The sequence below is a fragment of the Numida meleagris genome, chromosome 14 (assembly GCF_002078875.1).
Source record: "Numida meleagris isolate 19003 breed g44 Domestic line chromosome 14, NumMel1.0, whole genome shotgun sequence".
Taxonomy (NCBI): domain Eukaryota; kingdom Metazoa; phylum Chordata; class Aves; order Galliformes; family Numididae; genus Numida; species Numida meleagris.
In genome coordinates, this window is record NC_034422.1 from 9137741 (window position 1) to 9158044 (window position 20304).

At 40.6% G+C, this 20304-nt stretch overlaps 1 protein-coding gene across 8 annotated transcripts in view; it reads right to left on the reverse strand.

Annotated features, from left to right (window-relative positions):
• The window catches only part of LOC110406399 (sodium/glucose cotransporter 1-like), a 56180-nt gene that overhangs the window by 6447 nt on the left and 29429 nt on the right, over positions 1–20304 (reverse strand). For 6 of the 8 annotated variants that reach the window (XM_021412850.1, XM_021412848.1, XM_021412847.1 and 3 more), the window contains 9 exons: positions 18130–18201; positions 11227–11331; positions 8895–8954; positions 8421–8525; positions 3856–3961; positions 3548–3628; positions 2285–2505; positions 1148–1283; positions 600–707 (listed from right to left, as the gene is read on the reverse strand). In XM_021412850.1, coding sequence (XP_021268525.1) covers positions 600–707; positions 1148–1283; positions 2285–2505; positions 3548–3628; positions 3856–3961; positions 8421–8525; positions 8895–8954; positions 11227–11331; positions 18130–18201 — 994 coding nt within the window. Of the gene's footprint in view, positions 1–599; positions 708–1147; positions 1284–2284; positions 2506–3547; positions 3629–3855; positions 3962–8420; positions 8526–8894; positions 8955–11226; positions 11332–12169; positions 13969–18129; positions 18202–18597; positions 18779–20304 lie in introns of all 8 variants that reach the window. The other 2 variants (XM_021412851.1, XM_021412852.1) reach the window with 2 other exon arrangements.

Consider the following 20304-nt stretch of genomic DNA (forward strand, 5'->3'; position numbering starts at 1 on the left):
ATTTTAATAAGACTGTCTACAGCACTTGTGATACAATGGGGTATTATGAAGAGATCAAGGAAGTACCATGGTTTGCATAATACCATAATCTGTTTTTTCTAGCCTTCTGAGTCAGCTCCGCTTTTCTGCAGAAGTTTTTCTTCCTTTTATCTGTACTTAGTTCTCTACACATTGGTGCCTTATTCTCTCATTGAACAGACGTTATATGGGGCAATGTGCCTACGGGACAATATCTTCTCCCACCTCAGTGGGTTTGGCACAAGGACTGCAGGTGTATGCCTGCAACTCAGACATCCTGACAAGTCTTTTATAAAATGCTGGCAAAGCAGGTTACTTTTGACCTTCACAGGGAGGGAGCACAATTAGAATCTCATTACTCAGTATCTGCTAACTGAGAGCTGACATTGTCAGCATGCAGCTGTTCTGCACCTCCAGCCACAACCAGTAAGGATGACTTACCCTTTGACTAACAGTAAATATTTTAGCAAGATATTTTTTTAGCTAAATCTGAGACTTGGGCTCTCCCTGTCACTCATTTTTACAGTCTGGCAGCCTCAGCTTCCCTAAAACAACAAACAAAAATAGAGATAGTGTCTTACCATTTGGCATAAGTTCTACTACCATTTTTGGATAAGCAATATTGGTACAGCCAACCGCGGTGCCACAGGCCTCCTGGCAGATCTCAGGCACAGCACAAGCCACCACATCTGAGAAAAGGATAATGAGACACAGTTAGACAAGGTCATATTAACAAATACGAGCTGAACCAGTGGACTGACATGTTCTATATCACCCTTGGTCTGCTAGCAGGACAGAAGATGATTCTAAGCCTCTATCGTCCCCTTCCTCTCTAAAAATAAATACTAAAAATTGCTGCAGATCAAAAAACAGCAGAATTAGTTTGTCAGACCAGAACTCGGTAACACAAGAAAAGCAAGTCAAAAAACAAACAGAGGAACACACTTTTCATGCAACCTAAACATCTCTTCTCTGCCCATGTACAAATGCACATATGTGCCCGAACAATTGTATGACAAGATGACAGTGTCACAGGTATTTAGGACAGAGAATAGGAAATTGAGAGAGATTGCCAGTGAAAGATTGGCAGCAAGAAGAAAATTGCATCCCTGTAAATATATGCATATACCTGTATACAAAATTCGGCTGATCATTCCAGGCATCACTATGATGAACATGGGCAAGAGCTTCAGGTATCCACACATCACACATCCAGCCTTCACGTGGGACATGTTCTTGCCAGAGAGACATCTTTGGACAATAACCTGTCAATGAGACATGACAAGCACGCGTGACTCAATCAATACCATTTCCACGAACACACCAAGCCACATTCCAGATACAAGGTACTCCTCAACCCGTGTGATGGTGAAAGAGCCTATTTACGATTCCCATCCCTGGGAAAACATAAAAGCTGCATGAAAATACATTTAAAATAAGTAAAGGAAAATATCATTTATTCACATATGTTCAAGAGCTAACACTCTTTCTTTCTCAAAAGTTATTTATGAAGCAAGTCAAAGAGACAAAAGGGAAGAAAATAGATAATTACATTCCTTTTTAATTTGCTTTATAAATTGTGAAAAATTATCTTTCTCACAATTCAGAAAGCAGAGAGATCACTCTCTTCAGGCTGGACACATTAGTATGTCACAGTTGCAGGAGCACATTTTCCTACTTTCATGTCAGTGTGACCTCTCTGGGAAGCTGGATGGTAGCTCTTAGGGAGAAGGAAGAAGGAAAAGGTGAGAGTCTCCAGACTGAAAAACCAAATGCATAAAGAAAATCCACCCAAAACCATGTGTGCAAAGGTGGAAGCCACATGAACAGGAGACAAACTTGGATCACTGAATGGAGAACCATCCCAGTCCAACTAAGACCGTTTGATATAAGGTTTCTTAAGTAAATGTTCACATTACAACCTCACTCTTCGTTCTTATGCACAACCACACATCAAAAAACATGGGAAAGGAATTAAACACCGTATCTCCTGGGCAGTTTATAAGAAGAGCTGAAAGAACATCATTTCCATTTTCTTGCACACGTATGGTCCAGCGGCCCCAAAACAGAACCATTTAATAAAGGAGTTCAGAAACCAGAAGCTGGAAAGTTTCTGACTAGCCTTAAAATAACTGCCGTTTCTGTGACCTAGTTTTGAATACCAAACTGTGGGGGAAGAGAAGAAACAAGCATCGCTCCTAGATCATACTAGAAGACTGCAGAGTTTTGCGTTCTGCATTTCCAAGGCATATGGCTTCCACATTACCTGATCTGTGCACCAGTACCACAGAGTGAGGACGCTCAAACCAATGGTGAGGCCTGGCCATGGCAGATCTCCAGTGACAGGATCTCGGAAGATGTGAAAAGCATCCGCTCGAGGAGTATAGCATTTGGGATCAATTGTAGTATTTCCATAGGTGATATTGGATGGAATTGCAGCCATATACTTCTCCATGAATGCATCATACCCTCCTACCTCTTTAAATGCTGGAAAATAGAAAGCAAAAGTAGTGATAAAGGATGTAGCACTGACAAATAGAGCCAGAGTACATGAGGACACTGTAAGAGCAACGTACAAAACCCTAGCGAGTATATATGTGCATTTTCAGAAAACAGTATGCAGTGTTTTGTAAGCATTCACACGATAAAGCACCAAGTGACCTTCATTTGTTGGTTTCTGTGCATCTCTCAAAGACTGATTTAAGCTCCACAGTCTCAACATCTTGTATGCATGCATTCCAAGAAGTAAATTTAAGATTATTTCCACACTCCTTTAACCCAGGGAGAACCAAAAAGCAGGATCTTATCAGTTACTTCTGTTGTAACAGTGGTGGATTAATCTAATTTCAGTGAAAGAGCTGTCTAGAGGAAAACTAAAAACTGAGTAGCCAGAAATGAAAGGAACTGAAATGTAACAGAATCTTATCACTCCATCTTTCTCTCTAATGATCCATTTCTATTAGTTCTGTTTCACAGTACACTTCCTGTTTTAAAGTGCATATGGGCTCCCGGACACACGCATTGTTCTATCCATAGACATGCAAGTCATATCTCTTCTTTAACTGCCTCTATAAAGACATCCACAGATCAACTACAAGGCTTACTTAAAGTGCTAGGATTTGGGGGCTGTTTTAACACAAGCTTGCAGCTAGAAACACAGAAAAATCATGCAATGCGGCCAACACTTCTTCATTTTGAATCAGAAATTCCAAGCATTAGCATCTGAAAATCTATGAAATTATGATCTAGAAAAAAAGTTACTCTCTGAATTTCTGAAGTCTATCGTCAGCATTTACAACTCCACTTTCACCTCATTATCCATCACAAGTCCCGTTCTCTCATGGGATGTTATACAGTATCTTATGCATTCACCTGCTCTTTGGAATGGAGTGGTCTCAATGACCAAATTGCCCAGCAACATGCCTACATCATTCCCTGCTAAGCAGGTGTATGAACTGAAATTTGCTAGTTAAGACAGCGGGGTTCCACGCGGCAGGGTCAACTGCTGTCAGCACTGTGATTTACTTACCAAATCCCATGAGAATAAAAGATCCCACAACCATGATAAACGTCTGCAAGGTATCTGTGTAAATCACTGCTGCAAGGCCACCTAACGACAAAAAACAGGGAGGTCAGCCCCTCTGCAAGTGCCTCAATGAAATTTTTTTCCTTTTTTTCTCTTTTATTGTTTTTTTTTTCCTACCTCTCTCTTTCAAACAAAGATCACTGTAAAACACACCTTTGATGTTTTTATTATTCCCATCTTATCCACTTCCCATTTTCTTTTTTCTGGCTTCTCTAACTTCATTGCTTTATCAGACTGCTCTACAAACTCACCTGTGATGGTGTAAAGAGCAGTAATAGCAAGCAGGATAACAATGGCCAAGTACAAATTCAGCCCTATGGCCAACTGTATAAACACAGCTCCAGAGAATATGTCTGCCTATAAAAGATGGAAATGACATATTAGGCAAGGTGTAGGCTCTAGGTGATGGCACATAACACATTCATGATTAGGGGACTGAAATACACAACCCCTTACAGTACTGCACCAAAAAAAAAAGTGCAAAATGAAAATAGAAGCTGTTCCTCTCAGAACTGTGGTTCTTTCAGTGTAAGAGCTGTAACATTTCTCAGAGAACTTCCATATATTTAGCAACGGCTCATTTTAGCCAGAGACAGTCACCTGCTCACTACTGTGTGCTTCCATACTGAGGGACTTCAATAAAGCGTTACTGAAAACTCACTCGCTGCTGTGTCCAGGAGTGGGACCTGCGATGCCTCCAAGGTATGGCATGGTTCTTTCTTTAATGCCAGTAAGTCTCTCCCTTTTCCTTCACTGCTTACACACATGTGCTATAGCTAGTCTCACTAGTTCAGGACAAATGGGAATTAAAAGCAAACAATTTATCACAAATTTAAAGTTCCTGTCAGAATAATTGACGTCGTTGGCTAACAGAAGAGACCCTTAGCTCTTGTGTAAAAAAGGAGCTGTTCAGGTTTCAGAATAACAATCTATTTCTTACTGGGATTTTAATCACATTAAATAATTTCCTTAATGAGAGATACTTTGCATCAAGGTTATTTACCTAAGTTTACAGTAAGATTGATCTGCCCCAATGCGCTTCTAGTGCATTGCCACGAGTCATCCTTAGAGGTTTGTATCTCCCAAGCATCCAGATGAAGGATTCACCCGATCCCACCTGCATGCCTCCTTTCTGTATCCCACACTTCCCGTACAAGGGCACAATAAAGGCAGTCACAGCCTCACTTCACAGCACAAGTCCTAGTAGGGTTCAACACGCTCAGGAGCTACAAAGCATGGCAGGTGACTGAAGCCAGGACTGGCTCATGCTGGAGAATGAGGTAGTGCGGACCAGTGCAACAGGAGATCCCCATGCAGTGCGGCCACGCGCAGGAAGCAGGGTGCGAGTCACAGCAAGGGCTCCACTCCCCAAACCCTGCCCTGGAGCAGCTCGAGGTGATTAGGTTTCTTACAGGTTTAGGCTGAAATTCGGAACCGGGTCTTTTCAGATCGTATCTCCCAGTGGCTGCTAGGTTGTGTCCTTTGTCCCTTATCCCTATGGGAATATTTTTTCCTACCTTTTCACACCACTGATCTGCTTACATCCAAGTAAGTCTTTTATTGTTCTTGGCTTTAGTTTAGCCTACATAGCATTAAATATTAATGCTCCTAAAATGACCCTAACAAAGAAGTGTACAGTTAATTATTTAGTGTCCTGAGCAATATATCAGCAACTTTGAATTGCTGTTACCTTCCAGCTTCACTGCTCCTCCCTCCCAATCAGATTACTTCCTTCCAATATTTCCTTATTTCTCCACTAACAGCCTTTTACTGATACTATTTAACCCTTATCTCATCTCTGAATAGAGTAAATCTTCCCATTACAAGCTCTTTCTCTGAAGCCATGCACAGATCCTGCAGGAACAACTGGCAGTGTATTATAACTAACTTGGAGCCTGCACATATCACCAGTGGATACAGCTCCAATGTTAATGAACTCCCAGTGCTCTCCTATTTACTCTACACCGTGCAGTTCCAAGATTAGTTTATCTGTCTACCCTTATGCTGGTAAACCTATGCCCTGATTTCTCATAAATCTATTTCTGATTTCTTCAGATCTTAATTCCCTTTTGTCTTATCATAATTGAGTTAATTACTCTTGATTTTATTTTCTCTAGACCATACTCTCTGTCACAATGACCAATATCAGCAGCACGGTTATAAAGCGAGGCCTTGAGAGCTTCCAGGGGCTTTGGACTCACAGTTCTGCACGCTTAGGAAGCACGTACACGTGAGATGCTTGTGCAGCCGGCTGAAAATCATTTGGGCTGACTGATGATGTGTGTCCTGATCCCAAAGATCAATACCTCGCAGCATAGCCTTGCCTGACAAGTGGTTGATAAGCCACAAAACAAAGGAACAATAAAAATACACAGAAAATGTTCAAGAAAAGACAGAAACAGTAATTATTTTGTACAGACACGTGCATCATCACGCAGTGGTGGGCGGCATGCCAGAGAGGGCAAGCCAGAAGTTACATGATATGACGTACGTTATTATTCATTGGAAAGTACCCTGATTATAATATTACTAAGAACATTAGATAACATAACAAATTAAGGAATCAGCACATGAAGTGACTACCCTGAAAACATGCCACTCTTCTTCTAGAAGGACAAGTGGTGGTTAACCTGTTAGGTGTGACTGCCCGTCAAGGGCAGGGCAGAAAGTCATCCTTCTACACCAAATCTCACTAAGCCCAGATGACAACAAAGGAGTGCTTGGAAAAGCACCAGTCGAGGAAGTAAAATGCAAATCTGCAGGGTGGACAGGGCACAGATTGACAACACATGAGTATCTCTGGAGATGTAACGTGTCTCTGTGAAGAGAGACCTGTGCTAGCTCTGCGCAGCATGTACGTCTCTACATAGCACAGATAAGCTAGCTATGGTCCGGGGTGGAAGAGCCCTTCCCTTTGTGCTCCTGGGACTTGTTCATTCCAAGGCAATTTGGGCCTGGTTTTGCATAGCATGGTACAGAAAAACCTACTGTTACTTCCTCTGGCAGTACCTGAAACCTCCAAAATCTGAGCATTCTGCTTCTTGCAAATAAAATACAGCAAGTAGATTAGACCTCAGCAAATCCTGCTCTACTGAATATAGTCACATAATGCAACAATGTAGAAAATGTTTGCATACTACAGAAATCACAGCCACATTTGTATATGGGATTGACAGTGTCAGCATTGTTTTGGGCAGATGGGGCAATGGTTAGAGCAATTGTACACCAGATTTCCCCCTGCATAGCACAGAAACCCAGATCCGTAGCAATTCACCACATACATCTGGAATAACTGAGTTCATCAGAAGCTGGGATGGCAGAGTGGGGCCCTGGTAATCCGCTGCTATGTGGATCTCTTGACTATTGCTTTGCTCCCACAAGTGCATGAGAAGGTGCTTCAGCCTTGTGACCACATGGGAAGTTTAAATGGAGAACGTGTCTTGCCTAGAATTAAGTCACCCCAAGTGAAACAGGATGAAATCTCATGACTAAACTCTTAGGCATGATAGAGGCTGGGAATAAAAGACAGCAAATTCAGAACCTACATAACTCCTTAATGGGCTTACTGCAAACGTGTTGCAGAATAGGACTGAGTCATCTGATTGGAAATGTTCCTCAGCTACCAGAACCGCCAGAACTCTGTGTCATGTGCAACATACCTGGGATTTCTGATCATGGTAGTTAAGCACAACAATAGTAAATTTAACCGATCCTTTTGAACTATACAGAAATCCAGCTTTGGGGCCAGCCTCATAGTACCAACCTGTTTAATTTATAACCTTTGCAAGGATCAGTTATCGTGAAGATGTGAGAATGAGAGCAAAAGGCCAATCTTTTAGCTTAAATTGCACTATTATCACTCAGCTCCCATGCAGAGGGCAAAGAGTAATCTGCCATGGCAACTTCTGAAAAACAACAGATTGAGGTATACCTGAACTGTGGACTTCTTCAGAGGCTTAGTAGTTTCAAGACATATGGAAAATACCAGCTCCCTTCACTAATTCACAGCAGCACAACCACATGCTTAATAAACATTAACTTTATAGCAACTTAAACTTTATAGCAACCACTTACCCATTAAAAGAATCTCTCTTCTTCCCTCCTTTCACCTCAGCTGTTACCATTTCCTTTGCATTTTCCCACTCTCTTGTTTTCTAGTTTCTATCACTCTCATTTTTTCATTGCTCTTTTGCTCTTTTCCCTCAGCTACGTATATTGCTGATGGCATGTTCACCAGAGTGAAGGATAAATATGAAGTCTAGGGGCAAAAAATCCTGTTCCTTGAAAACCCAACAGCACTCTTTTCCAAAAAGCATTGCTCATTCTCCCTAGCAGAATGACCAGAGGGTTGGAGCGGGATGTTGTGTGCCCAAGCTGATGGCAGCTATTATTTCTCAGACAGTTCAAGCAGATCAAAATGTACAAGCTGATAGGCCATGACATTTTCTCCCATACGTTTCACAGATCTCTAAACAACAGAGTGCAATACAATACAAGGTTCCCTCCATTCTTGCCTGTTCTAGAAGTAAACCTTGAAAACATTTAAAAAGAGAAAGCCCAACAAACACCAAGAAGAAAGTCTTCCCAGAGATATTCAAGGAAGCAAAAAAACCCCTCAGACTGCAAAACAGATCTGCACACACCATCTCACTACAAAGAAGAAACAAAATACACGTATTACACATTTTACCCCTTAGTTCAATTAGACTTCAAACCAGAAACAACAGAGTCAGTTGTGTGAAAAATAATTTAAATGGGAGTTTCCTTTATTTAGATCAACTTTGGATGGAAAAATGGTTGTAGAAGTTATACTTACTGAGATCTTTGTGAAAATATACAGGATCAGTGACAGGACTGACAGGTAGACCTGAATCCGTTTCCCACCAAAACGCTTCCTCAGATACTCTGGCATTGTCACCACCTGTGGAGTGGGCAGATAAGGTCTCATACAACAGTGCACGGATACAAAGCAAGTTAGAGGGAGCTTTTTGCTACTCAGATACTGTAGGAGTGGAAGGCAAAGGGAGGGGAGCTGCAAATGGAGATGCACAAATCAGCAGCTCCAGCAATCGAAGGAGAACAAGAACAGAGTACCAAATACATCTCAGGTCTCAGAATTTGAGAATCATCATTATTCATATACATACAGATAATACAGACAAGTTCTAACGTGATCAGATCTCCGGTGCCATTCATAATGGCTTCGCAATACTCCAGACTTGATCCACAAACAAGAAGAGAGAGGAAGATTAAAACAAACAGCACAGGATAACATTATGTTTTTGCTTACCCCAGCTTTGATGTAGATGGGTACAAACACCCATCCTAGAACAACCACATATATCAGAGCCTGCAGACAAGACAAGATCAGCAGAGTTAGCCTCCTCTCTCTAGACAGCACTCCCTAAGACTATTGATCAGACCAAACAGCAGCTAGAGGCCACTGAGACCACTGAAACCTGGTTACTTTGGGGCAGGGATGGGTGCTGCTCTATCCTTAGTCTTACAGTTGAAAATCTGGGAATGAAATCCTGGCTAAGAGGCTTGTCACACATTGCGGAACACGAATTTCATGCCAAGTTTCCAAAAGAAGCACACATGATAATACATTTTGCAGAAAAATTGCTGATTTCTGCTCAGAGGTTTGCCTTCTAATATCAAAATGTCACCCTACTAGCAATACTAGGTATTCCAGCTGTCCTCAAAGCACACTGTTAAAATGCAGTCAGCCCGTAAGTCCACAATTTCTGGGAAATATTAAAGAAGGTGTAATTAAGTCTAATACCTGAGACCTATTTGCTAGTTGCTTCATCCCAGGTACACTGAGTCAGAATACCTTCCCTCTCAGAATCAGGTATGCTGCAGTGGTATCTTGTGATACCAGCAGCCCTAGGTACAGGGTAAAAAAGCACTTTGGATATCTCTTTATCTTCTTTCTGCACTGAGTTTCTGTGCAATGTCTGCATGTTTTACAAGGCACAGTGTATTACAGTGATCTCACATACTATACAGTACGTACCACAAGCATTTAGTATTTTGTATTTCCACATTATCGTTGCACAATGTATTTTGAATTACCATGCGCATTTTGTGATCTTACTGTATTTTGGTGTCAGTTTTCTGACTTAAATGGCTAGTAAATTCTCCCTAACAGAGTTGTACATAATTAGAAAGACAGAGAACAAAGTTCTGCTGAAAAATCTACATTTTTTCTGTTGTTTTTTTTTTCAATAACATTATCTTTTAAGTTTTGCCTTTAGATCCAAGACGAGAAATGGACAAGAAAGAGTGGTTCAGCATCTGCTATCATACTAATGTAATTTAGAAGTAATTTTAGTGGAATAATACCGATACACAAGCGCTATAACAGTCAAACTTAGTATTTCTTTCAAGAGAACTGAATTACACAGCCAAGAGTCTCTCTCTGTCATAACCATTTAATGAACTCTGTAGTGTAACTCTCCAAATGCATGCACGCATCATTGCTTCTTCCTAAACAACAATTGTTGTACACTGTATACTTATATTAGTCCATGGAGAATCTCCTAGGAGACGAAGAGCTAGATATGAGTATGTTTGAAGCAGGATATGTGTCCTAGAGCTTTGAATGCCACAAAATTTCAAGTAATGTTTGCTCTGTTTTCTTTTGCTTAGTTTATGAGCATAGAGGAGAATAAGGTTTGTTACAGCCCTGATGTTAACAAACAGAGAAGGATGACAGAATAACTGCCTCGTAATTCATTTTAGCCTTTATCATTCTCCTTAAATGTTTATATATAAAAGTACCTGAATATTTGCAGCAAACATTTTACTTGTTAAGGAAAAAAACAACAGTTCTTCATTGCAGTACGTTTCTTTCACTGCACAGAACTAAATGCAAGGAAATCTATGCAATGCTCATTAAGTCTTTTGTGTTTTGTTATAATCCCTTCCATGAAGGTGAATCAAGCACCGTAAGGTCATTGTTATCCACACCCACAATACCTGAGAATTCAAGGAAATGGATTTAACTAGATTGCATGAATCTTTGTGCTGTCACAGCTAATACTGCTGCTGGTATCCCAAGCAGTTCCTTTTAAGTCAGCTTGGATATTTCTGTTATTTATGGCAACCATAAGTGGAACACATACAGTCAGAAGAAGGAGAAACTAAAGATTTTTAGAATGTGTGTGATCGTGAAGGATGTCCCACATTTCCTGTAGCCTGTGAAGAAATCAAAGGCTTTTCAACAATTTCTAAATCGAAAACTGCTGTAAAAAATATAGTGGATTACAAAACTGACTAACTCTTCCAGACATCCTACAGTCTGAGAGTGCTCTCTATAAATAATTAAATGTAATCAAACAATACAATGAGAAGAGAATTCACTGATCTCTTTGGTTCAATCATTTTATAAAAAGTCTCATTCAACAGACAAAGATCATCATCTCCCAGTCACTTGGACAAGGACCAAGGAAGATAACTAGTAGGTAACATTGGTATTTGTAGATCTGTACAGAAACAAGTATTGCCAAGTACAACTTTGACAGCATAAAATTATGAGATAATGTTATCTCGATTAACGTCTGCAGATAATTCTGACGTATGTCACAAATACGTTCACTCAAATGCATGCCACTTACATTCCATTCATACCCTCCGATGGCAACTCCTCCAGCTGCTGCTGTTCCTGCTATGCCCACAAAATGTCCACTGCCAATGTTACTGGCAAAGAGTGAAGCTCCAATCTGGAAACAGAAAGAACAAGACTTGATTCTCAAGCCCAGCTCATTACAACTTGAAAGAATCATGTTCATTTGGCATTTTGAACTCAGGTCTGCCTGTCATCAAGGGGTGATGATGAGAATGATTGACAACCAACTTCCTTGGCTACTTTTAAGACTCTATCTTATTGTTTTTCCCCATCCCCCATCAAATCTGAAACTTTATCTGTCATATCTAGAAGATGAAGTATGAATACAATGCTGCACAAATCTTCTTCCACCTGAGGCAAATAGGTTATGAGCCAATACAGACCTTCAAGTATTTGCAGAACTTGACTAACTGACATTTGGGTGATATCCAAACAATTAGACAACAACACAGATCTGCCTTGCTCAAGGAGGAAACAATAAGTGCACACTTGTCAAACCAGCACTCCCTGTTTCGTATGGAAGTTCTACAGACTCTGGGACTAATTGTGCACTCAATGAGAGTTGTACAGGTTTCATAGTTCTTTCACTTTTAGTCAAAAGATATCAGATTAACTTAATTAAAATCTTCAAGCTGCACGGCTGAGGAAAGTGGTTCTGGGAGATGCTAAAAAAAGCAAATAAAGGAGCTGCACTGAAAGAATGTTGCAAAGACCCCCAGATGTTGCAACAATCCAGCAGACAGAATAGGGGGCAAAACACAAGAATTGCTGATCAGAGGGAGAGCAAAACCAAGAAAGGTTTAGGCTGGATTGCTGACAGGCAGGAGCCATTCTGAAAGGAAAGGTTTCACCTCTAAGCTGAAAGATCTGCCCCTGCACATTCTTCTTATGCAGATCCCAAGTACAAGCACTAGGAGTATGTTTGGAGTTACCTTACAAGAGGGAGAAACGTTCCTTGCCTGCAACTCACTGGTTGATTCTTAGGGTCCTAAAATGCACGTGAAGGGAATAGTTACAAATCTCCGGGTCTGCAGTCACTGCAGTGAGTCCTTTGTGTAGCAGTAAAAATTAAATCAGTCTTCCTGAGAGCACAAGAATGACTGCCTGAGATTCAGGAGGACACAAGCGATTTCATCATAGAAATCCACTCTGAAGATCAGATTTACTCTACAGAGCTATGCCATAGCAGGAACAGCACACACACTCTTCATCTTGTAATTCTGAAATCACAAAAAATAGCTTATCCTCCTGCATTTTTACATGCAACAAATAAAATTCATCCTTATACCTTTTCTTTCCCAAGCTTTTTTTTCTTCCTTTCTACAGCTGGATCCCCTGTTATCTTCTAGTCCTTGTGCAGACAAGCTATTCTTCTGCTGTGACAGGGAATTTCTGTCTCTAACTTCACTTTGTTCTGGTCTTTTTTTATTTATTTTTTTACAATTTTCTAGAAGTCAGTTGTGCCCTACAGAAATGTAATCAGTTTGTCACTTTAAATATATTTCTAAAGGAATGACAAGTCTTGCAACAAGCATTAGCAAGCAAGTCAGAGACATTACCCACAATAGAAAAAAACTTTCTTTTAACCACTTTGTGGCAACAGCTTTTTCTGAATAATAATTGTGAAGAAACAAATACTGCACTAATATTAGACATTAGTAACCGTTGTCTGGTGTTCTCCTTGCAGATAATTAAACTTTAATTTAGGTTATCAGAAATTGCACTCACCAGAAAAGGTTAACCACATTAATCCCTGATTTTATTTAATGTGTTCCCTCTCCTGTTCCAGAAGTTTGAAATGTGCTGCAAGCAGATCTAAGTAATAAAAGCAGCTAATGAAGAACTCTCAGACAAGAACGCCATAGTGGGATTTGTCCCAGTGCCTAAAAACACAGGACACACTGTAGCAATTACTGGTAATGTGTTCCCAACTCCACCCGGAGTGCAACTGTATTTTAAGTAAAATATGAAACCAAACCAAAGCAATGCAAAATTACCAACGCGTTTAGGATGAAACAATGTGAGCGCACATATCACTTTCAGTTTCTCAATCTTGTTTTCTGAATTAAAGAAGACCTGGTGCAGTAGAACTACAAAATCAATACATAATAATGGACACAATCCAGAACATGCTTTCTATCATTATCTGTGCACTGAAGGGTAGAAAGTGGCATCATAGCTGGGAAGCGTAAATTACTGACAGCTGCAGTTAAAAACTGTTAAAGAGAGAGGAATGTCTGCCAAATACACCTGTGCTGCTGATACCAGAGGGGAAAAGGAAATGTTCAGCCTTCCAGGACAGTACCTCAAGGAGGTAGGCAGGCAGATGTGCTGCGGACCCAGTGTTTTTGTGCTGAAGAGGCTGACTGCTGGAACTGTTAGATCTGCCAGCGGTCAGTACTGCGGTACCTATGCTTGAAAGAACACAATTTCTGAAAAGATTCCAGGTAAACATTTACGCTGCTCCCTCACCATAGGGCCAGCTTCGAAGGTGCCTCAATTCCCAAGAGAAGCTGTGTGTCTAAAAGAACTTCTCTGTGATGTGGCTGACAGAGATGCAGCAAGCTGACAGGACGGCCCTTCTGCCTTTGCTGGAGTGACCGCAGAGCACACCGAGGTGGAACAGGCTGGGTGTTTGTGCCTGGCCTCCTTCCTCTGCAGAGTGCCAGTAAGAGAGCAGATCTTCATATCTGAGCTCCTCCATGCGCATGGCTGTAAGTCAGAGGGTGGGCTGAGGTTGGGGGGTGACAGGGAAGAAAACGTGGAATTGTTAGCCATTCTCAGCAACGTGTTAGTGAATTGATTTTTACAACAGATAGAAGAGGAAAAGTAAAGAAGAAAGTTGATTAAAAGGAACAAAAGCTGTTAGGAGGGAAAGAGGGCAAAAAACGGAGCTAACCTGGAACGTGGAACATTAACTCCTTTAAAATCTTCTAAGGGGTCAGGTTTTAACAAGAGCACTCTGTTCAGGAAAAGCACTATCACACTGCAGGCAGATGATGATCATTATGTTTTTTCCGTGTTATTCATTAACTGATTCACTTTGCACTTTTCATTAACTTTAGGATGCACTGACATCCTGGCACTTGCTGTTCCAGCCCATACATACAATGCACTTTGCAAATCAGTGACTACTGCCATGGTAGTGCGTATACTTTTCAGTTCATGCCTTTCCTCTCTCCCTATCAGGATCTGCTAATACATACCCTAACATCCCTAATGTCTGCTTTCCTGTTTGATGGCATTACTTTGGTACCAAACATTTTTCCTCACCCCTGTTCCCTACAAAGAACAACAGAGAAGCTCCTTCACAGCAGCGTGAGGTCACTTCTCTCCAGTCACCTGCAGGAGATGCTTCTCATATCCCTCTTCTCTGGACAAATTTCTTATTCCTGTACCTGAGAACTACTCTCCAACAGTTTCCATACTTTTCTTTTAACTCACAGCTGTGACTACATCCTCTAGGAAAGATTTTTTCCTACCAGAGTTTTATGAGATTACCTTTAGTCACTTTGGAAAAATCAGTGCACTGCTTACACTTAAATACTACTGTGACTTTTTCAAGGCTCTGAGACCCAAAGAAAGAAGCGTAGGCTTTTATTCTGCTCTCGTGATTATTCTTCAAGTTCTCTGTATTGCATTATTGCCAAATTAAACAACACTGATAAACTGACAGAGAGATTTGGAGACACAATATATATCAGGTGAGGTGTCTCTGTCTCTTAATGAGTGTGACAGCTGCGGGAGCAGCAGGGCTGCAAGCAGACTCACCTGATTCCTTTCCACCTTTGTCCTCTGAGATGCAGCCAGCACCTCCAGGCTGGCTGAAACATCCTGACAGATTCTGGAGAAATCTTCTTCACTTTTCCTGCTCTACCGGAGCTTTGCTTTTAATATTTTATCACAATTTTTACTCTGAAAACAGTTGGTTTCACACTATTTTTTGTATGGAACTTGACAAGTTAACTTCTTATTCTACTTCATCTAATGAAGGAAAATACTAATCTTACATGTACGAGAGTTGTCTCTGCTGGCTCCTCACAGCAGTGTCAGATTCACCAAGTGATGAGAATTGTGAGAGTACGTAAAACTTTACTGGATGCAGAGATAAGAGAAATTGTGCCACTGATCAGCTCTGTTGACTTTGAAAAGAAGGCATGCAGAACTGAAGAAAAAAACTGTATTTTTTTCCCTTTAATTCTTACCTTGCTCACAAAGATCGATTCTTCAATAACAGTAAATACACCGAGTGACATTTGTTTAAAGTACATTACGTCCTTGATTATGAAATGCTTTCTACTTACTATCTATGCAGTAAATCTTTCCAGCCACATCTGAACATCAGATGCCCACCAAATGCTACTTTGCCTTATTAGCATTCATGCCTCAGGAGCTGAGGCATCTAAGGTAACCCACAATTTTGTGCAGACAGCTGTCTGGGAAACTATGGAACCTGAAGAACAGAATTCAAAGCAGAAAAGCTTCAAAATTGAGGTTCTGTTGTTGATTTTCATTGTGTCTGAAGACCTGTTAATCCTGACAGACTGGCTACTACTGAAGCCGACTGTTCTTTAGTAACAGATGCTCAATTTCTTACAAGAATAAAAAGTATTTCAACAAATGAAGTTAAAAGTTCAGTTTGCAAGGCCCTGTGTTACAAAGCTGGTAATTTCTCTGAGCTTCTGTGACTCTCTGGAATAAAGTACAGCTGGTTATGAATATCTAAGAAGTCATGCATGTCTTTCCTAAAGACATTTCCCTCAAAGCATAAGAAACCAAAACCAGTTTCTTGAAGATTCTTCTCTCATTTTCTCTAAAAAGACTGTGTAAATGGAGCAGCATTTCATACCATACAATTAACTAATGATAGATTTAAATTTCTGGCAATCAGTGAGAACATAATTATGTATCTTGATCCCTAATTAACTATTGGAACTATTGAGTTGATTCATCCACAAGCATCAAGGACAGTGATTTCAGTGAAATAACTCAGAACTGACCTGAACAAAACAGCCAGAAAAGACTAGCTACAGGCTTAGTAAAATACCAGGCAACCTTCTTGGACTTTGTTGGAGTGAACAGTCAGAGCCAAAGCTGGGCAGATTTAGTCCAAGATAAATATCTCGGCTCTTACTTCATACACTGAGAAATTCAATCTAAATCAGGAAAAGTATTGCACCCGAATGTGGAGTCCTCCGTAGAGGAGAGACATTGACCTGTTGCAGCACGTCCAGAAAAGGGCAACAAAACAATCCATGGAATGGAGAAAGGAAGGACTGGAGGGGTGATCTTAAGACTGCTCTGGTGACCAGCACTTCATCTATGCTGAGCTTGTGCAGTTTAGGCAGGAAGGAGATGATCCCAGCACCAACTGCTGGACCACGAGGTCATCTATTTTGTCTTTCTGCCCAAGTAAGGGAGCAGAATCTGTTGGTTTTGTGTTGCTAGAGAATTCAGTGTTAGTTAACCACCCTTGGATCTTAGAAGAATCATTAGGAGTTCTCTGTGCCTCTGTAGCCACATAGAAAGTTTTCATGGTGAGACTTTTCTCCCTTACCTCTTCCATTTTCATTTATGTCTGCACAAAAGAGTATTGATATTCACTGTTGACAAGTAGACAGAACTGCACAGGGTTAAAACCAGCCCACTGATTAAACTGTCAGTCAAGCAAGTTAATTTTTCCCTGTAGAATTATGGGATTTATCTCATAGCAACATGGAAAGGAGAGAAAGGAAAGTTTCTCTTTCCCTGAGCTTCCAATGGAACTTGAATTTTTTCAGATGTACTCTATCAAATGATGACATCTTTGTCGTTACCCTTTAATCTTTTTATATCATTAAAGTGGCAGCTCCGATTCCTTCTAAACCCAGACAAGAACTCCCTGAAGAAGACTGAATGAAGTGTAGGTATTTGTGTAACCTACTTCAAAAAAATTACTATATTTTTAGATAACAAATATTTACTCTCTCTCCCCCTGGATCCTGTAACTGAATCCATGTGGGTGGAATCTCGAATCAAAAGGCTTATGAAGTGCAAAGACATTTTTTGAAACAACACAAAATCAGGAATGTTGATGATTTCTGTTCAAGCCCATGACAGAATGTACAACAATAGCAACACAGAAAATGAAGATGTTTTAAAATTTTCTACTTGTCCAAGAGGTCGTGCTAAACAGATACGGTATGATCTAGAAGAAACAGACAATTGCTTCTAATAGCATTTCTGCCAGAGGCCTGCTGGATGGCTGTGAACATGTTTTTTTGTGTCTACAGCTGCTTTTCTCCACCTCTGAAGTGAAAACAGCACCAAAGACAATGTAAGTCACAGATAATCATTAAATAAATTTTAAACTATATTTTAACAATAGTTTATCATAATCTTTCCAGGATTTTCTCCTTGTACTGAACAGAACTTGTTAACAAATTTGGATACACCAGAGCAATACCAAGAAATCAGTAGATTAACTCTTTTCTATGATAACCTCAAAATAAGTCAACTTTTTGAGTGCAGCAAAAGTACTAAATTCAAAACATTCAAAAAAAATTAAGTGAACCAAAAGGCAAAGCACTGGATTTATCTACCCAGATATCATCAGTATATCTAGGTTCGAGCAAGATGGTCACATCATCAAGGCAACTCGGAGCTCAGCACAACTTCCCCAACACTTTATCCTATCTGTCAGGTGGCTTTTGATGTACAGTTAGTATTGTATCACTGTGGCTAGAGAACAAGTTTGAAGATAAGTAGGGTATGTCAATGTGACACAGCCATTACAGTCTCAACACTATTGTAGATATACTTTACACTTAAGGATTAAATACAGTTACACAGAAGTGGATGCACATACACGAGCATACATATTTTATACACACATAGAGTACATAACACTGACCGGCCACCAAACCATGTTCCGTCCAGCCAGAAAGAATCCACCTACTGTCCCTCGGTTGGTTGAGTACATAGCCTAGAGAAAAAAAAAAGAGAAAGGAAGAATGATTAAATTGTATTTTAAGCATAATAGGCAAGCTATATACTGACTAAAAACAAACTGCTAAAACAGTGGAGGGTAAAGTAAATAAAATAAAGTGGCTAGACAGAACTAACTTATGATGAAGAAAACAATAAAACTAAATTGTAGGTGACCCTGCTCATTGCAGGGGAATTGGACTAGATGACCTGTAAAGGTCCCTTCCAGCTCAAATGATTATATGATTCTAGGAACAATGATTCTTGTATCTAGGTCTATGTTAACCATTCATGCTTCATGGCTTCATCTTTTGTTACACTAAAACCAGAACATTAAATGTAACAAAACAATTGATCACTCAACTAAAAGCTCAGTGTACAAATTCTAACTCACATGAACACTTCATCGGGGGAGTAATCTCTTTGATTTTAGGCACTAAAAAAGACTGAGTTTTAAGTTGTACGTTCATGGAGCAGAAGGTACGCAGCCTTTCTCTTCAGTATTATCCAGCTCAAGCAGGTATCTACAGAAATCAATTTTCTTGTTGTGGTTTCAGCAGTGCACTGACTTCCCTCTGAAGTTCAAACAAAGAAGTTGGCTAAAATTTCCTTCTCATACACTCAGTTTGTATTTAACAAAGGATGGGCTTTAGCGGGAAGCTTCCTCCACTTTTATTAATGACCTTGATCTAAATACTGGCTTCCCATTGTCTGCACTGACGGACTTTGAACACGCAAACAGAGGAAGAAGACTTAAAGAAAATTAGCCACATCTTTTATTCTGATGCAGAAGAAAGGGAATATGTCATAAATTTCCATTTCACTACACACAACAGCTGAATTACTCATTTGTCCAATAAGGAACAAATTTGTTGCTGGAAACAAATGGTTCCAGGAATTACTCAGAGTAATTATCTGACCCACCCTTTTCAGACACTGATCTTCAACTACAGCAATAGCTAGACTTCCATAGCAAAGACCCAGTTTCTTCCCGCAAGACAGCAAGGTGTTCAGGTTCACTGAAGTCTTCAGATTTGTTGCTATGTTTCTCAATCTACTACCATGACAAAAAGATAAAGACTGGGTCGTGACCATGTTGTGTACACCTCCAATTTTTTGTGCTCTTCAAAACACTGCCAGGCTGCTAGGAAGGGATGGGGTTTCCCTGCAGCAGATTTCTCTGTTCTGTGATGTGGACCACTGGGATGCTCCTGGCAAGCACAGGATTACAGAAGGACAAGGCCTCCTCTCACCTTGTTAATAGTCAGGTGTGCAGGTGACCAGGAGCACTTGCCCCAAGGAAAGAGCAAAGCCTCAGAATAGCAGCTTGGAAATTCAGTGACATTCCACAGTTTACAGCTTTGTAACTCATCGTATTGGCCCATTACTTCCAAACAGTTCAGCACCGATAGGATAGTATCTGCCTTTCCCCATTAGCTGTGAAAGCGCTGTCCTTTGTTTTAGGATTAGGCACTGAGTTTTCACCCTGCAGTGCTCAGCATGTTCTGCGTTGCCTGCCTGGGGGCAGGAGGTACAGTTCTGCTTAGATCACAAGCAAAAAGTCAAAGCTGTCTCTTTCCACCTCTGAAATTGTCCCTTCCTCATCGTTTCAACAGCACTGCTCCCTACAGCCAAAAGAAAAGGCTGTAAAAAAGAAAAATCACAATAATGCTGCATTCAGAAAGCAGCTACAATCTTGGCCCACCTCACTTCTCTGCTCAGAGCAGCCTGCAGCACTCAGTCTGTCACAGCCACAGCAGCAAGTCTACACCACAGACACTAGGCCATATTGCCCTTCTCACACGCTGACTCCACCTCCACTATTTCCCTACAACTCTCACTTCTCACTATTTCCTAAGGCATCACCTCACACAGCCAATTCTCACAGCTTCTAGCCTGCTTTCTACCAGCGACCAGACTTGGCTTGGGCTTTGCTGACCTGACCTCTCATGGTTGGATCCTTCCCCACACATACCCCATTACTCCACCTTTTCCACTAACTATTCATCCACCTATAAAGTTGTCTCCCCAGCTCATCTTCCCCTCTTCAGTAAATACCCATATTTTCCCCACCATATGCTTATTAACTATCTCAATTAAG